The sequence below is a fragment of the Petaurus breviceps genome, unplaced genomic scaffold (genome assembly GCF_028583685.1).
Source record: "Petaurus breviceps papuanus isolate PSGF00001 unplaced genomic scaffold, PetGlider_PUasm1.0 90825, whole genome shotgun sequence".
NCBI classification, from domain to species: Eukaryota; Metazoa; Chordata; class Mammalia; order Diprotodontia; family Petauridae; genus Petaurus; species Petaurus breviceps.
The window spans coordinates 22,369,061-22,395,402 of NW_027187353.1; the positions used below are offsets into that span (position 1 = coordinate 22,369,061).

The window sequence follows — 26,342 nt, forward strand, 5'->3', positions numbered from 1 at the left end:
CCCTGAAGGAGGGCGCACGGTCTGGGTCGGGGTTCGGGGCCTGGGGCAGCCTAAGGCAGCCTACCTTTCTCGCTCCCCTCCCCCTCCTCCTTTTTCCTCCTCCCTCAGGCCACGCCCCGCTCCCCTCCCCCTCCTTCCCTCCCCTCGCCGCCCGAGAGGATGTCATCACTCGGCGCCACCCCGGCGGCTCTAATGGAAGCTCGGCCGCTGGGCTCCGGGGCTGCCCCGTCGCGCGCTGCCGGCCAGGCCTCGTCATCCTCCGTCATGAGCTGGACGCGGGCGGCCCCGGGTCTCTGACTGCGCCGCCGGAGCCCAGGCAGCCCCATGGCCGCGGTGTCGACATCGGCGGCCCCCGGGGCCGGAGGAGCGGGAGCCGGGAGCTCGAGCCCGCCGCCGGCGGCGTCAGCTCGCCGGGACTTCTACTGGCTGCGCTCCTTCGTGGCAGGAGGTGAGGACCGTGTCGCGGGGCCCCTGCCGGGCGGCGCTCAGCTCTGGGGACGCAAGACGCCGGGGAGCCCCTGCCCTCCGGGAGCTGACTCACACAAGGAGGAGGGGAGGGTCGCGGAGGGCAATCCTCGGAAGGGGTGGGGGAGTTTCTGGCCTGATGTCATCTTGCAGACCGTGAATTTCTGCTTGGGTGTGAAATGAGGAGAGGGCTTTCGAGGGCGGGGGGAGGGGCGCAGCTTGGAGTGAGGCAGGGTCTCCCAGGGCAGGGGGGCAGGCAGCTGGGAGTCCCGGGGCTCCGAGAGGAAGGCAGAGCCCGCCTGGCTGTCAGGCCTCCGGAAAGGGGAGCTGGTGTCAGGAGTCTGACCCTGGCTTCATCGCTGTTTGGGGGCCCTGTGGCTCCCCCCTTCCAGGAGGTGGAGGGGAGCTAGCCTGGGTCAAGGGAAAGTGCTAGATCTGGCCTTGGAGGGTCCTGAGACAGGGCTGGTGCGGTGGAGGGGTGCTGGGCTTTGAGTCAGGAAGGCCTCAGGTACATTTCATTACTCATCTGTGAAAGGGAGATAATAGTGCCTACTTCACAGTGATACAGATCACAGTGGTGATAGGATCAGAAGAGGTAACATTTAGAGCACTTTGCAAACTATAAGGTGTGATATATACTATTATTATTATTATTGGATCATAGAACTTAGAGAGAAAAGGGACCCTATCTCGGTGCTTAGCAAATGTTTGCTGATTGAAGAATTTGGGCTTGAATTCCCCGTGTTTATATGGAGTAACCTCGGCAAGCCCACTTACCATTTATTTTGGTTCCTGTATATAGAGTGTACGCCTAACTCAGGCCACTGTATCAGGCTGCCTTCAAGCAGCTCGTTTAAGCTACCCATTGGCTCCGGCCTTATTCAATCCCATAAACATTTTTAAGCACTTTCTACTTTCCAGACACTGTGCGAAGTGCTCTGGGTTACAATTAATAAAAAGAAAAAGGATCCCAGCCCTTAAGGAGCTTACAATTTAATGGGGGAAACAACAGGGAATTCTAACTGAACCATTATGTTTTGTTTCTAAAGTCTCAGAATTGGTAGTGGCAGGGAAATGATGCAAACCCGACTCCAGTCAAAGGGACACCAAGCTGTCACCAAGCACTTCTCATGGCCATACTGTTTTGTATCTCTGATCTAGGGAGCCTATAGCACTGAAAGGTCATGACTAGCATTAAGGATTCCCGTTGCTTTTCCACAAATAGGCTTTTTCATAAATTTGCTCTCTTTTCATCCCAACTTCTAAGGGCTGTCTTTAATTCTTTTTTTTTTTTTCACTTAATAGTTTGGTAAGACTTTGGGGGGATTTAGACATAATTGAATATCTTGGACAAAAAACTTTTCTGTTACTATAGCAATTTTATAGGACAAGGACAGGACTGAACCTTTTGGTTTTGCTGGCATATAGAGCTCTCTTTACCTACCAGTGCAGGTGGTCCCCTCCTCTTTATTTTATAGAGTTGCTTGAAGGGTCACATGCCCAGGGTGACATGGCGGCAGCAAGTGGCTCATCAGATAGAGATCTGGGCCTGCCATTAGGACATTTCCTAGCTGTGTGACCCTGGGCAAGTTACTTCACCTCTGTTTGCCTCAGTTTTCTTAATCTGTAAAATGAGGATAATAATAGCATCAGTTCCCCCCCTCCCCCCACATAGGTTGTTGTGAGAATCAAATGAGACAATATTTGTAAAGCACCTGGCATATAGTAGGTGCTTAATAAAAGCTTCTTTTCTCCCATTGAACTTTGAGGCTAGCTTTCTAGCCATTATGCTGTTCTGCCTCTTAGCAGTTTTATAGATTTATTTTGTCAGTAGAATTGGGCAATATAGAAAGCACACCTATTTATAAATGTTATCTTTCCATACAGTCAGTTATCTTAGGAATTAGCCACAGAAATGGAGGGGGGAAGGTATGACAATTGGGGTTAAGTGACTTGCCCAAGGTCACACGGCTCTGAGGCCTGATGATTTGAACTCAGGTCGTCCTGACTGCAGGGCCAGTGCCACCTAGCCTCCCCTACAGAAAATTCTTAACCCCAAACTGGTTATTAACCCCGAATATGTGTGCCTCACAGGCCGCAAGTCAGAATACCTGGGTTCTAGTCCCAGCTCTGTTGTCCTCTGAACTTCAGTTTCTTCTGTGAAAATGCCTAACCTATCCCACAGGTTTATTTTGAAGATCAAATGAAACAAAATAGTGATGATATAAATATTTTATTTTTCCCCAATTACATGTAAAAACAATTTATAACATTCATTTTTAAAAAATTTGACTTCCAAATTCTCTCCTTTCCTCCCTCCCAGAGACAGTAAGCAATTTGATATAGGTTATACATGTGCAGTCATGCAAAAGATTTCCATATAAGTCATGTTGTAAAAGGAGACACAGACCAAAAAAAATAAAGTGAAAAATAGTATGCTTTGATCTGCATTCAGATTCCATCACTTCTCTCTCTGGAGGTGGAGAGCATTTTTCATCATGAGTCCTTTGGAATCGTCATGGATCATTGTGTTGCTGAGAATAACTAAGTCATTCACAGTTGATCATGGTACAATATTGCTGTTACTGTGTAGTTTTCCTGGTTCTGCTTACTTCATTCATATTGTATCAGTTCATATAAGAATTCCTAGGTTTTTCTGAAATACTAAGTATTTCCATTACAGTTATCCCTTCTCCGCTGAAACTTTCCCCATTGTTGTTTCAATATATTGAGGATTGGCATAAGAAATTAAATGGGAATATTTTGGAAGCTCTGAAGATGGAAGGCCAGCAGATGACAGAGAAAGTTATTTTTCATATAGTATTTTTACTTAACATTGACCTATATATAGCCTATGACCAAATACTTAACCCAAATTTTACAATAAGGTACTCGAACTGCTTAAAAAGAAAAAATAGACTTCTCTGATACAAAGGGAGGACCAAGAAATTTTATGAATATTTTCCAGATTGCAGGGGGTGCTATGGCCCTAACTCCTGATATGTGGAAAGGATAACTGTACAACTGTGTACAATAACTTGTTCAGTCATTCCCCACTTGACTGACATCCCCTAAATTACTTTGCCGCCATAAAAAGAGTTACTATAAATATTTTTGTACATGTGGGCCCTTTTCCAGTTTTTTATCTCTTTGGGATACAGGCCTAGCAGTGGTTTTACTGGATCAAAGGGTATGCAGTTTGATTGGCCTTTTGGTCTAGTTCCAAATTGCTTTCCAAAATGGTTGGATCAGTTCACAACTCCAATGGTCCATTAATGATGGATAATATAAATATAAGATAGTGTTTTTAGGGGCGGCTAGGTGGCACAGTGAGTAAATCATCGGCCCGGAGTCAGGAGTTTGGTTCCGGCCTCAGACACTTAACACCCCCCCCCCCCCCCCCCCCCCCCCCCCCACCCACACCCCCCCCCCCCCCCCCCCCCCCCCCCCCCCCCCCCCCCCCGCCGCCCCACACACACACACAAAACTAGCCCTGTAACCTTGGGCAAGTTAATTAACCCCAACTGCCCTCCAAAAATAAAAGGCAAAAAAAAAAGTGTTTTTATTAGTGCTTCTTATTGGACTTTCCTTGCCGATTATTCTAATGGTATGTTGTGATGGTAATGTTTTGACACTGTAAAGAATACAGGACTGCAGGTTTGGAGTTTTAATTTTGGCTTTGGCACAATACTCTTCCTGTAAATTTAGGCATGTTAAATAAGTCTCTGGGCCTCAGTTTCCTTATTTATTTGTAAGGAGACAAGACTAGATGATTGTGTTCAGCTCAAACATACTATGTTAGTTCTCTGAATCTATGGACTTTAAAAACATTACTCCCATTCCATGACTGCTCCTCTTCATTGAGTTCAAATATTTCAGAGTGTTCTTTATCAGCTGTTTGAAGTAGCAGTGCTAGAAGCAGCTCCCATAGAGGCATTGTGTGTCAATATAGAGACACTGGATTTGGAGTAAGGAAGTAATAGTCATCCTGGAGCAGCTTGTAAACTTGCTCAACAACCTGGTGCAGTAGGGTCATACTACTGGAAAAGATATTAATACTATCAGTGTTTGAGGCATAAGGCTTCCAGAAACAATTTAACATCAGTTTTATTTTTTTAACTAAGCAATTGGGGTTAAGTAACTTGCTCAAGGTTACTTGGCCAGTAATTTCTGGGTGTGGTGCTAAGTCCGAGCCCAGATTCCATTCCCAGGTCATCCTGACACTGGAGCTGGTGCTCTTACTCGCTGAGCCACCTGGACGCCCCTAATTTAACATCAATTTGATAAGTCATTTCTGCCTTTAAATGCCTAAACTGAAATAGTTGACCCATGCCATCCAACATAGACAATTTGAGGTAACATTTATAGCAATGGCTTTCAAAACTTTTTGGTCTTAGGACCCCTTTACTAAAAATCACCAAGGAACTCCCTCCTCCCTCCAAGAACTTTTGTTTATATGGGGTTATATTTGTCTACTGTACTTAAAATTAAACTGTCTAGGGCATCTAGGTGGCATAGAGGATAGAGTACCTGGCCTAGAGTCTGGAAAACTTGAGTTGAAATCCAGCTTCAGGTATTAGCTGTGTGACCCTGGGCAAGTCACTTAAACCCAGTTTTCTGCAGTTTCCTCAAATGTAAAATGTGATTAATAACAACAGCTATCTCGCTGAGTTGTTGGTAAGATCAAATGAGAGAATTGTAAAGAGCTTAGCTCAGTGTCTGCACTTAGTAGGCTATATAAATGCTAGTGAATGTCAGGCAGAACTTGAATAAGGGTCTTTATAAAAAAGTTCTGTAAAGCTGTTTTTATTAAAATATATACCTTCCCTAGGCCTTGGCTGTGTTTTATGCTACTACAGCCATATTGTCTACAATCCTATGGAAGTTGGAAAGTCATTATAATCTTGAATATGGGTTTTTTGAAATTTTTACATAGTTTTCAAGTTGGCAAAGTGCTTTATATGGGACATTCCAAAAGTCTTGGTGGAGTTTTTAGTTAGACTTAGTAGCATAAAACTATGTTAAGATTTTTGGGGCACCCTGTATTATTTTATTTGAATATCTTTGTGAAAAAGGCATTACATACAAATAACTATCTGCATTGTCCACATTTTGCAGATGAATAAATATTTCATTATTTGCCTACCTAGTTAAGTATCAGAGATATGTGTTGCCTGGATGGCAGCCTCAAGCCCTCCACTATTCAAAAACAGAAAAACACCTAGAGTAAATAGCATAGCCACGGTGTTGTTTTTATATGTGAAAGGCAACACTTTATTTCTTTTTTTATTTCTTGTGGTCATTTGATATATACTATTAGGAATGCAAGTTAATCTTCAACAAAATGTTGTAATTCTGTAAAAGGCCTGACGAATTTGTATTAGACTTCTCTGTCTTAAAAGCATAGATCTTAGTAGTTTTGACATGGAGTTTGTAAAAGTTGAAAAGTAGCCAGTCTCTAGGAGTTAGAAGATCCTGGGTTTGCAGGGCCCTGTCACTGACTCACTAAATTATCTTGAGCAAGGCCATTAACCCCCTGAGACTGAGTTACCTTGTCTGTGTTCTCCACTTCCTGGGGTTCGTAGTAAGGCATCAGGCCCCATATGGAGAGGAATGGATTGTTTCATGAGCATGTTTTCATGTTGTATTTAAAGTGTTATGTAAGATGTTCTAATGAAATACTACAGAATCCACTGTACTACTTGTGTAAAGGTCTGTAATATTTGTCTTGTTTTTAATCTGCAGGTATTGCAGGATGTTGTGCCAAAACCACCATTGCACCTTTGGATCGAGTGAAGATATTGTTACAGGCACATAATCACCATTACAAACATTTAGGTGAGTTGAGTAATTATTTTTACTGGGCCTAGAGTAATAAATACTCGTTGATTGATTGCAAAATGAAAAGCACTCATTAAATGACTCTGAAATGAAAAGTTGTTCCATGTCAAAAGTTTATTATCTCAGAAGTAAAATAGTGAGAACATGTTTCTCAACACCTTTCTGGGCTTCGTCATTACACTGTGCAAAAGGTGAAGGCAAATTGAGCTGTGCTGACTGGTATCAATTTGTTTTTAGGGCTTTGTGGTTTTTTTGCCAGGAAGGAGGAGAAAGAGAGAATATGAGAGAGTAAGAATTTGAGAAAGAAAGAATATGAAAGAAAGAGAAAAAAAAGTTTAAAGGAAGGATTTGCATGGTTGAAGTTTATGGTATTTGGGGTTTTACTCAATTTCTTTAAAGAAAAAGTATTAACTGAAATAGTTTAAATTATTTTGGGCAAAAGTGAGATTTTTTATTAAAAATCTACATAAACTTGTTCTGGTTAAATTAGTAATCAAATAATGAATGATTAATCTGTTGAATTTTAAATAGTTTACTTCCCATAAAGTCATTTATTTCCATGACATCAGAAATAGCTGATCTCTTTAGCTTTGGCTAATGAGATAAATAACTGAATTCATTCTTGAACCAGATGTAATATTATGAAATAACATGAAATAATTGCTTTCAAATATATAAAATTGTTGTCAAACAACTAGTAAACATATAAGGTGGAATCAAACTCTGAAGCTCAGAGCTCTAATCATTACACCATCTAGCTGGAAGGAACACAGACCAAAGTAAAAAAAACTGTTAATTTAAGAACTCCCCAGCAGTGTTCAGACTGAATGTGTGCAGTCTGTTTGAAGTCACTGTACTCTGCATAGGAGTTTGGAGTTATTTTTTGTCTTATGCCTAGAAATTCAATGGATTATGGGATTTGGGGATTGACTATGTTATATTGGTCTGTTTAGAAATTATTTTTACCTCCATCTGACTTGTTTTCTTTAACCTGCACACGGTGATTGATGTGTATTGTTTTGTTTGTTGATCTTCAGTCTTCAGATTGTACATTCACTTAGAATTCATGATCCCTGGGGCTGGTTGAATTGTACAGCCTGCTCCACAAGACTCACAAAATTTGTAATGAAGATTCTAAAGAATAAATAGTTGAAATCTAATAGGGTATCCTTTCTTTAACCCCCCCCCCAAAAAAAAAAAAACAAAAAACCAGACACAAGAATACAAAGGCTATTCATTATGTGATGGTATCCTAACACCAAAGTCACATCTGTACACAGTAGGAGAGTTGATAAGATGAGATAAATTATTGGCTCTGATATAGCTGTTATTTTAAATGTGCAGAATTGGTTTATATATATATATATATATATATATATATATATATATATATATATAATTTTAAGAGGATTGTTAGCTCTTCATTTGAATTTAAGTAGGGTTTTTTTCCAGTTACCCACTGGAATGAAATTAAAATATCTTTGTCCCTATCCCCCCCCCCCAAAATTTACCCAAGGTAAGAATAAATGTGAGAAACTGCAACCTAAAATATTTTCCCCATTTATTATTTATTTATTCCACTTATTTGGAAGGTTTTAAGATTTAGGTCATGATACAGTAGAAAGAGCACTGGCTTTGGAGACCTGAGTTCAAGTCTCAGATCGCCTTTCTAGCTTTGTGAACTGGATTCTCAAGATTCTTGAGGTCTCTGGACGCTACTCCTTGAGTAAAATGAACAGAGTTCTCAAGTTCTCCTGAAAGCTGTTCATCCTCGGCTGCCTTAGTGAAGTGATAAGAAAGGCCTGCCTGTGTGGGGGTGATTGCTTCCTATAAATTCCTACCAGAATGGTGATGAGGAGCGAGGCCCTCCAGAGGAATACAGATGGGATTCGGTTTACATGAAATTTTACTTGTAACCTCTGTAGAAATGAGAGAGCTGTTCCAGCTTCAGATCTCAGCCTGGGGATGACCTGAGGCTCAAGTCTGAGGATTTCTGAACTTTGAGATTCCTCATCTGTAAAATACTCCGCCCTCACCCCCAATGAAAAGTAAGGGAACTATCTAAAAGGTTTATTGAATCATTACAAGTAGCTTGATGATATGATGAATGTTAGGAAATTTTGCCTAATTAACAATCTGCTTGAGAATATCTGTCTGAATGGTAAGGGAAAAGAAAAGATTTATTTACAAAATTCCATGGGAAGTGTCTTTCCTACTGCTAATAAAGAATAGTACAGTAACCTAGGCAAGCAATAAGAGACCAGAACTCTAGGATTTTTAAAAGTTTTTCTTAGACCAATGTGTGCTATTTCCAAATGCTAACACTTCAATGGAATCCTTATAATGCAAAGTGGTAAAACAAAGCAACATTTTAGCTACAACTAGTAGCATATGCAGGGTCCATCCCTGTAGTTCACCTCTCTGCTAACATATGTATGTTTCATCTCTGCACCAGGTTTCTGCAACCAAGAGTAATGTTTCTTCTGAACCCCTATATGAAATATTAGGTGTTTCATCTGAATTCTTCTGGCTTTAATGTTGTTTTTAACTGTATTATGTGTATGTTGTTCTCCTATATATTGTTTTGCATCTGCATCAAACAAGTCTTAGCATGTTTTTACGAATTAATATTTTTCATTGCTTTTGGAATGAAACTACTGGAACAGTAATGTTCCAGTCTGGTCTCTAGCATCCTTTAAGCAGCTTCTCCCAGACAATTCCTCCCATGTAATGTATCATATAGTTATAGAAAATGGTACAGCTTGCTGTGCCTCTCCCATTCTCTTTTAGTGATCCCTGTCTTCAGTTCTTTAGAGACGGTGGTGTTCTATGAACTGCAGCCATATATCACTGCAAAACTATTGGGGTTAATAGATGAGTCTTTGTTTCTGTGACACAGTAGGGGTGACTAAACTGCAGCTTCCCAGAGGCAACCTAGATCTGCTGTTCTGTTCATATTCATGTCAAATGTTTTCATGAAGGCTTGTGTGAAATTTTCAGAAGTTTAGATGGGGAGGATTATTATGAAATGAATGACATAAAATCAGAATGCTGTAGCAATTAACATTTTAAATCTTTAACATTTAACATAAAATATTTTAATATTTTATTTAACATAAAATAAATTTAACATAAATTTTAACATAAATTAACATTTTAAATCTTTAACATTTGGGCTAGCATTTAAATTTGACTCATCATTTTTGTGCCTACTGTAGACATTTCTGTTACCAAATCCTTAAATATAAGAAATTGGCTTTAATTTGTGACTTTCTGGAGTAGATAGTATAATTGCTTTTATTTTACTAATGTTATATAACTTGACCTTTTGTATAATTTTGTGAATAAAATTGATTATGAAACATTTCAATCTTTAATTTATCTTTAATCTGTGTTAAATGTTGATGGTTTCTCCATTTTGAATTTGAAAATCTCTTTTCTGAAAAACAGGAGTGTTTTCTGCATTGTGTGCTGTCCCCAAAAAGGAAGGCTATCTTGGGTTGTATAAAGGAAATGGAGCAATGATGATTAGAATCTTTCCATATGGTGCAATTCAGTTTATGTCCTTTGACCATTATAAAAAGGTAATTTAACTGTTGTCTTATTTCCCTACTTAGTATTTGAATGTGACCTGTACTGAGAATACTTTTGCTATAAATAAGCCTTTAAAGTAATCTGCTTCCTTTAAAGTAATTGTGGTTTAAGTGCCTGTTAAGATACTGTAGGAACACACAAGTCTGTGACTTGTTTTTAAGTAAATTCTTTTGGAACTTGATAATTTAGAATCAAAGCTAGTCAGCTCTTCATTATGTCTGCTTAGGAAACAGGATGCAAGCATTACTCAGTCTGAGCTAGGGCAAAAATTTGCTAGGGCAATATCATTCCTGTTGGCCGTTAGTATTTGCCCCTGCAGCAATCCACTTTTGAACATGTCATAGAGTCCCGTGATAGCAGGTACTTCAATCTTTTCATCCTCAGCACCTAGCTCTGTAAACACCTAATGAATGTCTGAAGGATTGAATTATAGCTGAATATGGCTATAGTTAATGTTTGAATAGTTACTTTAAATAAAATAGTGAAGCCTTATGATAAAGACATACTCAGTTGTGAACTGATCCAACCGTTCTGGAAAGCAATTTGGAACTATGCCCAAAAGGGGTTATAAAACTTTAATCCAGCAATATCACTACTACTAGGTCTGTGTACCAAAGAGATCATAAAAAAGGGGAAAAGACCCACATGAACAAAATATTTATAGTAGCTCTTTTTGTGGTGGCAAAGAATTGGAAACTGAGGGAATGCCCAGCCACTGGGGAATGGCTGAACAAGTTGTGGTATATGAAAGTAGTGGAGTAATATTGTGCTCTAAGAAATGAGAAGCAGCTAGATTTCAGAAAAACTGGAAAGACTAACATGTGAACTGATGGTGAGTGAAGTGAGTAGAGCCAGGAGAACATTTTATACAGTAACAGCAACATGTGATGATCAATGATAGACTTGGCTCTTCTCAGCAATGCAGCGATCCAAGGCAGTTCCAAAAGGCTTATGATAAAAATGCTATCCATGTCCACAGAAAGAACTATGGAGTCTGAATGCAAATCGAAGCAGACAATTTGTAGTTTTTTGGTTTGTTTTTTAATTTTTCTTTCTTGTGATTTTTTCCCTTTGTTCTGATTCTTTCACACCATGACTAATGTAGGAATGTTTAACATGGTTGCATACGTATAACATATCAGACAGCTTGCCAGCTTGGGGAAGGGGGTGGGAGAGGAGAAAAATTTACAACTCAATCTTATTAATTATAAAAAGAATGATGAAAACACATTTTTGTGTAAATGGAAAAAGTAAAATACTATTTAAAAAAAAAAAGAGATTAAGGGCCTACTGTGTGCCAGGCACTGTCCTAAGCCCTGTGGATGCAAAGAAAGGCAGAAGAGAGTCCCTACCCAATCAAACATTTGTTAAGTGCCTACTATGTGCCAGACATGCTAAGTGTTAGAAGTGTTAAGTGCTAGTAGTACTGAAATTGGAGTTTTGGGTGACCCATGGTTGAATATAGGAGAGGACATCATTCATCAGACATCACCGACATAACCAGAATAAAAGTCTTTTTATATTTTACTTTTTTGCTATTATCCATTAAATTCAGGTGGTAATGATCTGACTCTGAAAATTAGACAGTCCATGGTGTCTGCACTGACCGTGCACAATGGCCCTTTTCCACTTTTCTGCCTTAGTTATAGAATTCCCCCGATTACTGAGAGTTCTTCTCAATTATCTGTTCAGTCAGTTGGTATCTATCAGGCTCTCTTGAACTCAGATCCTTCCTCTTGGCTCCAAGGCAAACTTTGTCAACCACCGTACACTGCCTTGTTCCCGGAAGGTACAAAAAAGGCAGCTCAGCTTATTTATCTTGCTTTCTCCTAGGCAGCTTCCTGATGGCTCTCTAAGGTACAGAAGCTTCAGAGCAACTATTTTATCCATGTCCTTTCATTGCTTTTTGTTTTATATTTGTAAAGGGACTGGCACATAGCAGACACCATATAAACTCTTATCCCCCTCTATTTTGGTTTTATAACTTGGAATGTTGTACCCTGTTATATACTACAGAGGCCTACAGTATTTTTGTTACTTAATAATTTTTGTTACACTTATTGATCTCTTATTTTGTGAGATCTTTAGGATAAAAACGATCCTTTTTTAACCCATTTTATTGAATTTACTATTTACCTTATAGTTAATTACCACAAAACTTGGGATTTCTGGACATATACACCGGCTAATGGCTGGCTCCATGGCAGGTAGGAATGTGTATATTTTAGTTCTCTAGTAATATGTTATCATATCTTCCACAAAATGCTTCCAGCATTTTTCTTGTATTATTTACCGTATTTATGTCCTTACCTTTAAGACTGGCTACTTCATAGGAAGAGAAGGAAATGGCAATCCACTCCAGCATCTTTGCCAAGAAAACCCCAAATTGGGTCACAAAATTGGATACAGCTGAAAAACAACTAAGCAACAACTTTCTGGGAAAAATGCATAGTTCCTTTATCTAGACCTTTTAGTAGTCATTTGATTAAGACAGAGCAGGGGAGGTACTTGGGGCTGAGTGCTTGGGGTGTTTCGTCTCTTTGGTCTTTTTGTGTGTTTGGAGACAGGCTGTATGCCAAATGATAAGCAGTAACTCTCCAAGGCCCTAGTGTGTCAAGGAAAGGCTAGGTTGGATAAGGAAACCCATTCTGACTTAAAAAAGCATCAGAAACCCTGTTGTGGTTCTGCTTCCTTGATGCCATTATTAGGGGCCCTCAAGACCTAGGAGCCTTTTGGGTTTGTTCTCTGGCCTCCTCAGAGACTTCCTGGACTCACCTCTCACCTTGTTCCCTAGCATCATAATGACTTGCCTTGTCTAACACTGCTAGGGGTTTGAAATTAATGGTGGTGTTATTTTTAAAAAATGATGAGAATTGGTACTAAAATTTCCGAAGAGGTTCTAAAGAGGTATAGTGGTAGGGTAGAAAGAATGTTGGCATTGGATTCAGAAGACTTGAGTTTAAATCCCACCTTGGCTACCACATTTGCAATATGATGGTAAATAAATCACTTAACCTCACTGAGCCTCAGTTTCTTAATCTGTAAAAATGGAATAACAATAGTTGCCCTGTTTCTCAGGTTGTCATTTTAAAAAGCAAAGTGTTTTGTAAATTGTAAAGCCATAGGAAAATGTGGGTGGACTATTATTAATAATAATGTAAGCATCATACCTAGTAGCTGTGTATCTGATCATTTTATGTAGCTGCTTTGTTTTTTTAACCACATTGCTCACAGATTTGATGTAAATTTTAAGCATCCTGTGATTTATCAACTAATTCTTTCCTGCAAGTAAAGTTGATTAATTTATTCAAACTCATGGTGCTTCACTCCTGATAATTTGCAGACTGTACTAGCTGAGTGACCCAGGAGCAATAAAGTAGCAGAAGTAGCAGGAGCAGACATGACAGTCCCTCCTCAGTTAAAATGTAGAAAGAATAGACTAAGAGGAAACATCTTCTCTTATTGCTATACCCTGGCATTGGGCTTTAATATAACTTTAACAAAAGCATTTTCATTTTCTATTATGCACCTATGGGCATTAAGGGATGGGAGGAGTAAAAACACAAGTATGGATGAAGTATAGTCCCTCCTTGGAGGACTTGTAGCCCATCCCATAGTTTTAATACAGAATACCACATAGAATGTAAGAGACAAACAATGATGTGTGAGATTCAAGGGAGCGTTTACTTGCTGGAGGCTCAAAGAAGACCTCAGAGAAAGTAAGGTTTGAGTTGGGCTTAAAGGAGGGTTGGAATTCCACAGGAAGGGAAGAGAAGGACTACAATATTGGACTTTATTAAGAGCTTTTACTTTTAACTCACTGTACCAAGTAGCTTTGGGGGGAAAAAGCAAACAAAGCAAAGGTTTGCAGGAAAGCTGCAGGATGATGACATTTAATAGGTGCTAAATTCAAAAAGACCTTGTGCTTTTGTGACTTAATCTAAGTCCTTTGGTATACTGCCCTTTAGTTATTGGGCAATGTCTGCTCTTTCAAGGACATGCCCACTTCACAAAATCACAGCTTGAGTTTATTTTGTGGTTAGGGTGTTCACATTGGTGTTAAAGGATTTCATGATGAAAATAATTTCAGGTACAGTAGAGGCAGGGCAACTTCCTAAGAATGCCAAGTCTGAGGTTTAAAACCAGAGTCTTTTAAAGGAATCTTTGGATCCCCCAGGAGTCACACTTAGGGCTGTGGCAGCCCAAGGCCTGTAGAATTGCTTCATGTTTAGTACTAGCACAGGAGAAGCAGAGACTTCACTCATTGCATGTAAGTAGATAAAACATACATTTTGTTTATGTGAGTTAAATGATGATCTGATTAAAGTGGAAATGTATTTTTTTGTCTTGCTTCTCTTGAACCCTCTGTGGTCTTTTAGAGAGGATTTTTAGCTAAATTTTTGCAGGCCACACAGTCATTTACAGTTTATGTATTTGTAGAAGTTTTAGAGAAAGACATGCTTCATGACAGTAAGTTTTGTGTGTCTCTTTTAAAAACTCTTAAGGAATTTCATCATTCCTTTTCCTTCCCTCATCCTACAACTACAATCCAGTATGTCTTGAGTCTTCCAAGAAGGCACAGAAACAGAGTCAAGGTTTCTGTTTTCAAAGAGTGAGCCTTCTGCTCATTCTTTGTGTGTTCCTCCTCTCCCCTAAAAATATTCCTTCTCTTTCCTTCTACCAATTCCCATTCACCATTAAAAACAAAACAAAATATGATCAGTGAGATGGAGGCAGAAAATAAGGTATCAGAGATGAGTAAGTAGATGGATGAACAGACTTGTCTGTTTGTCTCTTGGTTGTTCCAATTTTGGGGGCAACTTTCTGAGTAGACCAGTGAGTGTGATGTTGGTAGTAGTGGAAGGCTGGAGTCATGTGGGTGGGGCACTAGCTCTGGTCTCCCACTGACTCATTGTGTGACCCTGGCATGTTATATGTTTCTAGGACTCACTTTCCTTGCATATAAAATGGGCATAATAAAACCTATCTTATAGATTCATGATAACATGTGAAAGCCCTTTGAAAAGTCAAAAGCACTAAACAAATGTGAAAGTTTATTAATAAACTAACCATGCCATTGACTGACTGCATGCTTTTAGATGGGTCATCTGAATCATTTTTCTTTATATACTTAATTTCTACAAAGAGATAAAAATACTGTATTATGCCAAATGTTTATATTCATTCATGACAATCAGGAAAGTTTGGATGCAGTGTTAGGAAGGCAAGTGCTGTACCCCAGTGCTGTTCATATTTTTAAAAGCACCTTTAATCTTGCTTCACAATTCAGAAGCAAATGCTTACATACATCTCTCTCCCCCTCCACCTCCCCCCAAGAATGCTAACCAATCTCCAGATGCTTTTATTTAAATTTGTGCATCTTTGGGGATGGGGGTTTTGAGCTATTTCAATTCTGCTTTGCTCTTAGACCACAGCACCTTTTCTGATGTGGGCATGCCATGCTAAGTAGTCGTATGTCAGTGTCTCCCATGTCACGCAATTCTAAAGTTTTTAGAGAGACTTTGAGAGTATCCTTCTATATCTCTTCTTCTGATTACCATGTGAATGCTTTCCCTGTGTGAGTTCTACATAAAATAGTGTACATATTGCATTCGAACAACATGGCCAACCCATCAGTCCATTCACTCAACTATTTGTGCCTGACCTATGGTAGAGCATTCTGAGCTCATGTTAGTCTAATCAGCCACAGTCAGACACACTGTAACTTGACTCTCGCATAGTGATACCATTTTGGTCCTATTCAAAAATGAAGGACAACATCCAATATTTCTTCCTGTTTTTAATTATAAAAACTGATGGTCAAATTTTAAAGGTACATTAAAAGCATTTATGGTCCTGCTCTGGCTACCCAGAGTGCAAGCTTGTAAGCCCCAAATGGTGTTTTTACCTGATCTATGACTTTTGGGATCTCTGATTTCTGGTCCTGGAGCTCCTGCTTAGTGTGCCTCTCAATACAAACAGTATCTCAATACACATTGTATACTACAACACCTCTGGTGCGGTACAAAAATAACCCACTTTTCTGGGTTGTGATTTTACTGTATAGCAATCTGACCCAGTAGTCTTACTTGAGATGGAATGTATAAGGAAGAAATCCTATGCCCTCCTGAACAAGACTTACATATGGGAGGTCAGAGGTTGGAACTGACATGTCAGAGGCCTGCTACACCATTGCTGTCTCATTCACCAATGGGTACCAGTGATCCAGGCCTGGACCCTGATTTCAAGGATATATTTGGTGTAACTGTCTTACCTTTTCCTTGCAGTTAATTTATTATATTCTATGATAGATTTTAGCACGAGAATTAATGTTAGTATTGGAAAGATCATTTGAAACCTGGAAATTACACATAGTGAGGTAGATGCATACTAAGCTTGGCAAATAATTGGGCTTTTCTGATTTTTTTGAAGAAAGTTCACTCTTTTCATTTGTCTTACGTTTACTTTGGGTTGTAAGTCATTTTGTCACCCATTGTTCACCTTGCTGGTGATGACCATTCCTATGCTCAACAAGGGTAGTACTTAGATATCTGGCCCAGCCTGTATTTAAAACCTGTCCAGCTTGGTAGAACTGAATTCTGGGTATTAAATACCCCATAAGTTTGTAAGGACCGAAGGAGGAGTGGGGAAAAGGATCTCTTCTTTTCCCAGACAGATGGTTTCTTCATTAAATTCTAAGCTTCTTTACTGAGGAGGCACATTTCACATACAGAAGCACAAACTCATCTCAGCTTGATTGAAGGTCTTGTTGCTTCCTGGTAGGTGAAGACATACTGCTCTTTGTATTGGATTGTAGTTATAAGATGGGGGAAGAGGAAGGCTCACCAGCAGTGTTCCTGGTAAGTAGCTCTTGTTTTTTCGGGGACACCTTTTATTGCTTTACCACTTAGCATGAAACCAGATACTAAAGGATTAAAGGCCACAGAGCTGGGCTGTGGGGCAGGTTCAGTAGGCAACTGCTGGTTCTTTGAGAATCTGGTTTCTATTGCACTTCTTTATCAGTTGGGGAGAAGGTACACACTTCTTTTGTTCAGGGCAAACCTTCTCACCAGCAAGACATAGCTCAGAAATAGATGATGCAGTTATTTTAATCTGAACTACAGAGTTTCATGCTGATTTTGATTTAATAAATTAAATTAATTAATTAATTTAAAGAGATTTTAATACTGAGTGAGAGTTTAGCTGTCTAGAGGTTTCTTTCATAAGCCACTAAAGGGGCTTTGAGTACCACCTTCAGAGAAGAATCCTAGCTTAAATCAAAATATGTAAGTCAAGCTAAAGTATTTGAAGTACTTGAAGCATTGCAAAAAAAAAAATGTACTTTTCTGAGTTCAGGAGACTGCTGTGACTCTAGTGGATTTAAGGGTCACAGTTTTATCACTGTGTAGATGTGTATGGGTTTATCCAGTTTACACACTGGTAAAAATCAGAACTTGATGGTATTCCCAGCCTTGTTCCATCACTCCTGTTAGAAATCATCCCTTGATTGAGGCTTCGGTGATAGATCTGTACTTTCCATTGGTGTAGGAGACAACGAAGCAGGATAATTGAAAGGGATTGAAGGGTGAGAGAAAAGAAAGAGCAACATAGGTAATGGAGAATGAGGAACAGAGAACGAGGGCAGTGATTTGAAAGGGAATGACCTTTGTAAATGTTGACCTATGGAAAACTGGAATGAAGGAGGGAAAAACAGGAAGAAGTTAGGGACAAAGTCAAATAGGAAAATATGGGAGAAATGGAAGAGTGGAAACATAGTTATGAGGGGCATAAAATTATAGACTATATACACATACATGTATATACCCACAAACACATCTTATAAATTAGAATGTTGAAAAAATGTAAAAACATTTACCACAAAATTTTTTTTTAAATAAGAGTGGGGAGAAAGGAGAAAAATATAGATGGATGGGTGAGTTGAAGCTAAAGTATGATAGAAGTATGAGTATGAGAATTATGAGTATGGAAGAACTCATGACCAATATCACCTTATTATTATTAGCTTTTTTGCCAACCCTGAGGCCGTCAAGATTATGTTAAAACATTATTAACAAAGGAAAAGATTCTTTTTCTTTTCTCACATTGCCAGTCTTCAGAACTTGGAATATTGAAATGGTATTAATTTAACTATCACTACAGACAATTTAGCTCTACACTTTAGCACTACAGAGAATTTAGTTTCTGAAGACAGGTGTTTGGCAATGCCTTAAATGTTAGGTTCTCATTCATTTAGATTACCTTTTCCTCAAGCAAGGCTCTCTTATAATAATTTGAATTTAACATAAGATTTACTACAAAACACCCAGAAAAGCACTTTGCTTGGTTGACAGCCTAGAAAAGTCCCATTAGTGTGTTATAAAATGTCCTCTATTGAGGAAGAAGTATATATTTAATTTGGGCCCAAATTGCTTGGCATTTGGTAATTTAGGCAGGCATTCGTTGGCTTACCTTTTTTTATTGTATATAAAATGTTTGCTAAGTAAACAAAAAACTACAAGAATTAGGTTCTTAAGAATGTTAGAAGTGCCATTTATGACTTAACAGTTAATGGGTTAATTACCAATGGTTTATGGCATACCCTCTATATGCCCTCTGATACTCTTGTTGAAAATACTTTCATTAAAGTTTTACTTAAAATTATTTAATCATTCTAACTTCACTTGTTTAAATAGGCCCTCCTATTGAAGTAGGCTTTATTGTTCTTAAATGCTAACTAAATTTCAAATCAACAAAATTAAACACTCAATAAACACCATGTTTGAGTCATTATCTTTAACCCTAAAATCTAGCCAAACAAAACCTAAGCAACTCCTTGCTTTCATTCTGCTAAGGGGGTAGGACAAGTAAAGGATGAATTTAAAGAGCCATAGAATGCTTATCCCTGGCAAAGAGAGAGATCAGGGAAAATGACTTTGTAAGACTAGGGACTCTGCTGATCATAGGTAAAGAGGCATGATAGGGGTGGGGAGCAATAGCCTCTACAAGTATTGGAGGAAACAGATGGGATGCTGAGTTAGCGTGTAATGTGGTGCACTTGGAGGGCAAGTACTTTGGAGTCTGCCTTGAGAAGTGGACTGAAGTCGGGTTGTAAAGTGTCATGAATGCCCAATGAGAGGAGATTTTGAGTAAGGGAGTGATGTAGTCAGTTCTATATCATCCCCAGGGGGCACTGGAACCATCTGGGGGCTGCCTATTTTTTTGAAATGACACAAAGTAAATTTCCCAGGGGGCACTGAGTAACTTTTTTTTTTTAAAGGGAGCAGTAGGCTAAATAAGATGATCTGCATAAATATTCGTATTGAACACATGAGAACATATGAAATCATCAGGGGAAAGAATGCAGAGGGCCCAAGAGGAGCCAGCTCACACACTTAGTGGGTGAGAGAGTGATCTGACCAAGGTATCAAGGAAAATCAAGATAGAGGCCTGTCATGGAAGCCAGGGGAGGTGATAGACCTAGGAGGGGATGTTCAGTGGTGTCCAAACCAAGTTCATATTTATTGTTACTCAATTGTATTTGGTGTTCTGGGAGGAATAATTGTTTTAGTTTGTAAATTGTTTTGTATGTACTCTTGTCCACTCAGAAGACAGGTGAGAAAACAAATCTACTTAGTATTCTTTTTTCATTGGTTCCGAAATCAACTTAAGTTAAATTCAAGTGAATTGAAGGATTGACAGGATTAGATTTTTAGGCAGTTCTAACTTAGAAAGGGGAAGAATAAAATAAACCAAAAGAAGAATAACAGTAGTACTTCCCCAAATCACTGCAATACCATTTTGTAATTGTAAGTGAGGGAGAAGACTGAATTCAAGCAATACGCTTCTGAAATCAGTTTTGTTGGAATTGGAATCTCTTTACAGAAAACTAAATGACATTAACATAGCTTGAAACTAAACCAAGAGAATCGGGCATTTATTAATGTCAGTCATGATTAATGTGATGTTCTTGGGTCATAATAAAATGCCAACAAATTCTGCCATTAAGCCTAGGCATTAGACACTTGCCAGAGCCAATAAAACCTAGCAATAATAAGTATCTGTCCTAGCAAGTGTGGAAAAAAAGAGCGCCCAAATAAAATCCCAGTTCTCAGCAGCTGGGGGTAGTTTCTGTGCACCATTCTGTGCACCATGTGCTGAATTCCTCTGGGAACCTGCAGGCTTTTGACTTTTACTAAACATTCAAGTTATCATATACTTTTAGACATTTGCAATGTTCCCAAGGGAGTTGGGTTCCAACCATAAATTGAGGTGATCTTGACCATGAGTCTGTTGCAAATACAGGCACACTTGGAAAGTAAGCAGATATGTTGTCTTCACCATGATGGAGAAGAAATGTGGAATCCGAAGACTTGGGTTCAAATACTTGCCCTCCTACATTATATATGTGGCCTTATGGTTTCTGAGCTTTTTCTAGCTCTGAAACCTCTGAGTTGGCAGCATATCCTTATAAAAGTAAAGGAATAATAATCATTTTACTGCATTGCTAATATGTGGTATCAGGATAGCCAATAGCTTAATTTTCTTTAAAGTGTTTTTAGATCTGCTGTACTATTCCTCATTGTAGTCTCTAGAGTTAGATAGGGGCATCATCATCTTAATAAGCCTGTATTCAGGCTCATCATGATATCTCTCATCAGTTGGAGTCTTCTATTTGGGGAGGCAGGAGAAAAGATTTCTTGGAGACTTGAGTTTTGGGATACCTGCAAATGACTTGTGATTGACCTTGCCAAGTTAAGAGATTTAGAATTTGTCCTTGCTAGCAACGTCATATTTGATTTCACTGAGCTATGACTGCTTGTGTCATAGTACTGTTTGTGAGAGGTTTCTTTTTTTCTCTGCAGGTATGACAGCAGTCATCTGTACTTACCCGCTTGACATGGTTAGAGTTCGCCTGGCATTCCAGGTGAAAGGAGAACACACATACACAGGAATTGTTCATGCATTCAAAACAATTTATGCAAAGGTATTTGATTTTTCTCTCCTTCCTTTCTGTAACATCTGCCTTTTACATTTTGCAAAATAGCATCATAAGATAAGTTTTAGCCTGGCCTTGGAATTAGGTAGGCTTTGGTTCAGATCCTGTCTCAGACACAGATTACCCCTGTCCGCTGTCAAGTTGCTTAACTTCTCCCCACCCCCAGCAGTACTGAGACTGTAAATTATAGATTCATTGCTAATCTGCATCAGGAGAGAAAGTCTCCCCATCACAGAGTTCTTCACATCTATGAAATCACAATTCTGAAACAAAAACAGCTATTAAAATCTTTTGGGTAGGTGACTGAGTTGACAGATGTTCTATTTGAGAGCTAGGGAGAGGAAAGGACTACTGTGCTTTCTCATACTCATACACAGACCAGACCTACCAGAGCAGCGTGCTCAGGTCTGGGCACACATCAAGTGTATTAGTGTTCAGAAAAGGGCAGCCGGGTAAAAGAGCTTGTGCCATCTTTTGAAGGAATGAGGGGTGTGTAGTTGGGAGAAGACTTAGTGGGATCAGAATGGCTGTTTGCAAGTGTTTGACTCTCCTGATCCCAAGGATTAGACAACTTCTGAGCCCCAGAGAGGCAAAGGGGGACATTTCAAGGAGGTCAAGTTGGAGTTAGGTAGTAAATTTCTGCTTTACCAGAAGTCTGTAAGCAACTTGTCTGTGCCACAGAATACTTCGATCTTAAGTGTATCTTAACAAACACAAGCTCTTTACTTTTTTCTTTAAAAGGAAGGCGGCTTTCGTGGGTTTTACAGAGGACTGATGCCTACCATTGTAGGCATGGCTCCCTATGCAGGTATGGATCACAATTTGGATTTCTTAAAACTTTTCAGATACAACTTGAGCTTTAAGTTAGAGGGAAATCTTTGTTTTAAGAAACTGTAAAAACTTAGATTCACTCTGAACATATTAACCTGTGTTGCCCTTCATGTGCTAAGATGTGCCTTTTGACTTACCAAAAATTGGGGCCAGTTTGGAGGTGTTTTTCTAGTTGAATTGCCCTTTACTCTTAACCCATCTTCCATGTTTAACAACTGTATTTATGATGTGGCTGTCAGAGGGAAGAGGACTGTCTATAACTGTCTTTTTTTTTTTTTTTTTGCTTTTTTGGAAGACAGGGCAATTGGGGTTAAGTGACTTGCCCAAGGTCCCACAGCTAGTAAGTGTTAAGTATCTGAGGCTGGATTTGAACTTGGGTCCTCCTGACTCCAGGGCTGGTGCTGTATTCACTGTGCCACCTAGCCACCAGTATAACTGTCTTTATATAAAGGCTAACTGGGTCTTATGGGAAGAGTTTCTAGAACTTTGGGCAGACTAGTATCATACTTTAACTGGCCAAAAATACTATATAGTATTTGTATAAACAAATAAGAGATGACCCAAGTACTAACTGTTAGCTCTATTACTATAGATTGTTTATTATTAACAGTTTAATTGTTTTCTGAAATCACAAGGACTTTGTGGTAGAAAGTATATTTCATAAATTTAGAAAGTATAAAGGTATTTTGAATATTGGACACACTAATAGTGCCCAAATTCTAATATTTTATGGTAATTCAGTCTTTTAATTTTTCTTTTCTTTTTTTTTTAAGCAATTGGGGTTAACTAACTTGCTCAAGGTTACACAGCCAGGTGTTTCTGGGTGGGTGCTAAGTGTCTGAGCCCGGAATTCGATCTCCAGGTCATCCTGACACTGGAGCCGGTGCTCTTACTAGCTGTGTTTAATTTTTCTTAAGAACTAAGATAACATTCAGCAAAGATTGGTAACATTGTATTTGCCATAGAGTTATTTAATTTCAAGTGGTCCAACAGTAGAGATCTCAGGCACCTGTTGTAATTTATGCGGAAGGTATACATGCACATCTGGTTCTCCCCCCCTTGAAACTGTGTTTTTCTTATGCTGTCAACCCTGACTTTGAAGACTCAAAAGGGACATCAGGCTGAAATTTCTTATAATGTCCAAATTTTTTTGAGTTGAACATTAATCTGTAGACAGTGGGATCTAATGGAAAGAGTGCTTGCATCTGAGATAGCTTGAACCTGGGTTACTCTCTCAGCCTCACTTTTCTTATATAAAATGAGATGATTGAATCAAATTGAGGGTTTTTTTTACCTGGGGTCTCTGAACTTAAAAAAAGTTATAACTATTTCAGTATAATTGGTTTTCTTTGTAACCATATATATTTTGTTTAATGCCTTTAAAAACAATTCTGAATATGGAGTCCGTAGACTTTACCAGCCTGCCAAAGGGGACAAAAAAGTTATGAACGCTTGGCCCAAGGCCCTCCTTGGTTCTAAATCTGTGATTTTATGGAAGGAAACATGCTTTTTAATGGAAATATGTCTTGTCACCCCTATTCTAATATAGATACTAGAATATATAAAAGTCAAAAGCCAAGGTAGATTTTCTTTTCTAAGTTAGAGATTATTTTCTCCTTAACTTACTTTATAAAGATTTCTTTTTAATTTTGCAGGAAACTATAAATGATTGAGACTATACCATATAATGGGTCTCTTTGGTTGATTATTATGTGTGGATGTATGTGACTCCTACTGATTTTCTTTAACTTTTGGATAAACTTGTTTATGTTTTTTAGTGTCAGTTGTGGTAGAAATTGTGTATTGGGCAAAATGTTATAATCAAGAAAGACAAAACGCATTATTATGTACTTGAATTACCTTGAAATAATACAGTGTATTGTTTTTCTACTCTTCTTTTGCTAAATATTATAGTAAATTTACATTTTGTTTTTTAGGGGTTTCATTTTTTACTTTTGGTACCTTAAAGAGTGTTGGTCTCTCCCATGCTCCTACCTTGCTTGGAAGACCTTCATCAGACAACCCTAATGTCTTAGTTTTGAAAACGCATATAAACTTGCTTTGTGGTGGTGTTGCTGGAGCAATAGCACAGACAATATCGTAAGTTTCCTAACCAGCTTAATTTAGGAAAATAACTTGGAATTGCATTATACATAGTATGTATGTATAGGAAACTAAACTCTTACATATATCTCATTTTCAACATTAAGCTTTTTATGTCTTAAGTTATTCATAACTAAGATAGTTTATTATAAAGATTAAGCATTAACATCTTAATTGTGAAAACCTCTCAGGTGGCACCTATATTTTGAGTTGTTTTGCTGGTTTCAAGTAATATTCATCTTGTATTTGTGTGGAGAAAGTAGTTTGGCTTGTCTGCCTTTATTTCATTTAATAAACTTTAAAATTTGTCCTTAAAAAAAACAAAAACAAAACCAAGAATTTTCTCTTTTCCAGTCCTTATTCTATACTTTTTAAAAAGAATTTGTGAAATTTCAGAAAATTAAAGTTATCTAGCATGTGCTTTCAAAAGCTCATCCTTGCCTTTTGCTTTTATGTAAGTTTTACTGCCTTTCCTTTGCCCTGCTAACTAACCCCTTTCCCTGGTTCCATAGTCTGTTCTGTTAGGGATCTTGAATACTCACAACCACTCTTTAGTATCTTCAACTAAAATTATTCACTTTTTCCGTGAATTCTACTATAATTTTTTTTGTTGTTTTCTCGAGGTTCTCGCCCTTTTTTGACCCTGCTATTGTTTAGCTATACTATTTTATTGCTTTTCTCCCTTTCACTGACTTGCAAATTCTGTGAACTCTACCCCCCCCCCCCCTTTATTTCTTTACCATCCCTACTTTCCAAAACATGTCTTTTATTCCTACTCCCTCACCCAACACTGCATTGTTCAATGAAGGGCTTTCTTGCTAAGTTGAGAAGACCTCTTTTTTCCCCATAGTACTCATTCACCTTTACCACTTTACTTGATCCTGTTGACTTCCCTCTGTGACTTGTGGTTTCTTGGTTCTCCTCCAATCTCTTCCAAGTATCCCTTTCTTTCTTGACATTTCCTTAAGCATCAGGCTTTGGATATTTCTACTTTTCTTTGGACTTTTGGTATCTAGGAAAGCTTATCCAATCTTCTGTTTGTCAGTTACTCAGTTATCTTTTTTCCTTCAGATATCTCAGTGTTAGCTCTGTCTCCAGCCCTTATCTAAGCCACAGTCACACATTTTCAACTCACCTGTAGAAATATTCATTCTACCATCACCTCAAATCTACTTATTTTTCAGTTCCACAAACATTCTCCCAATGGAGCTCCACTTTAGTCAATCCATAAATAAGCCTTGATTAAGCTGGTGTGTTTGGCACTGTGCTGAGCTAAGGATCCAGGAGCAAACAGCTCTGCCTTTCAGGAACTTACATTCTAATAAGAGAGTCTGCAGGGATGCTGTCAAGTGTAGACAGCCAGAATTCAAAGTTATCAGCATGGGCTGGGCACCAGGAACTAGCCCGGGAGAGGGATCATGAAAGGTCTCTAGCCAAAGGTGGTGCCGGAGGGATTCCAAGAGGAGAGAAGGGAGAGAGTGTTCCAGACATGGGGGACAGCCAGCCAATGTTAAGGCATGGGGGTGGGAATTGAAGCATTTGTGTATGAATCAGTTCGTATGACTGACCTGTGGGATGTATGGAGGACAGTAATGGCTGGACAGTCATGAAAGGCCCAGACAGAGGAGTGATAGAATCCTAGGATACTAGAAGTGATAGAGAGCCCCATGATCCCAGTATTCTTTGGTTTTATCACCTGTCTGTTATGTGTGAACCCTCTGGAATCCCATTAGACCTTCAGTCATCAAGTCCTTTCTTTTCATTCCTCCTTTATCTGGGGGAATCTGGACTCAGTGACCTGTGAGGTCCCTTTCCCCTAGATCCATGATGCCACTCTGATCACTTTATTTCTGCCATTCCTCACTGCCTTCATGTAAAATAGCTCCAACTTCCTGTCCCCCTTTTTTTTACTCCTACTCTAGTGTGAACTTCTTCCAGTCTTCTTAATACATCTTCAACCTCTGTTTATGTTGATTGCCTAGCCCCTCTCCCCAGTCATGCTTATCCTTTAAGGCCCCAAACTGCCTACATTCTCCAGGTTGAGCTAGTTGTTGTTTCCATCTCTGGATTCCTACAATTCTTGTCTATGAAATTGTATGCTGACTTGCCTTGTATTGTGCAATTTTTCGCACATGAGTAGCTTGGTTACAAGCTCCTGGAAGCTTGAAACTGTGTCTTACCCTTCTCTTTTCTCAGAGACTTGCACACAGTAGAGTGACTCTATAATTGCTTATTGAATTGAACATTAAAAAAAGTGAATGTCCTTTAGTATGTCTTTTTTCTTCATTTAGTTATCCACTTGACGTAACCCGTCGTCGAATGCAATTAGGGACTGTTCTCCCAGATTCTGAAAAGTGCCTGTAAGTTCTACATACCTTTTTGTTGCCATTAGAAATAGAAATGCTTACCATTTAAAACAAGCAGGAATATAACCACAGAATTTCATTTTTGGAATGTATTTTAGAAATCATTTTGTCCTACCTTTTCATTTATAGATGAGCTCAGAGATTGC

The 26,342-nt window shown here is 38.9% G+C and overlaps 1 protein-coding gene across 2 annotated transcripts in view; it reads left to right on the forward strand.

The window, feature by feature from the left end:
• Positions 1-173: 173 nt before the first annotated feature.
• Positions 174-26,342, forward strand: part of SLC25A16 (solute carrier family 25 member 16) — a 37,176-nt gene continuing 11,007 nt past the window's right edge. Inside the window, exons 1-8 of one of the 2 annotated variants that reach the window (XM_069071485.1) lie at positions 174-448; positions 6,211-6,303; positions 9,757-9,890; positions 12,044-12,107; positions 20,763-20,884; positions 21,638-21,704; positions 23,665-23,827; positions 26,122-26,190. In XM_069071485.1, coding sequence (XP_068927586.1) covers positions 325-448; positions 6,211-6,303; positions 9,757-9,890; positions 12,044-12,107; positions 20,763-20,884; positions 21,638-21,704; positions 23,665-23,827; positions 26,122-26,190 — 836 coding nt within the window. In that variant the 5' untranslated portion in view covers positions 174-324. The remainder of the gene's footprint in view (positions 449-6,210; positions 6,304-9,756; positions 9,891-12,043; positions 12,108-20,762; positions 20,885-21,637; positions 21,705-23,664; positions 23,828-26,121; positions 26,191-26,342) is intronic. The other variant, XM_069071484.1, reaches the window with a different exon arrangement.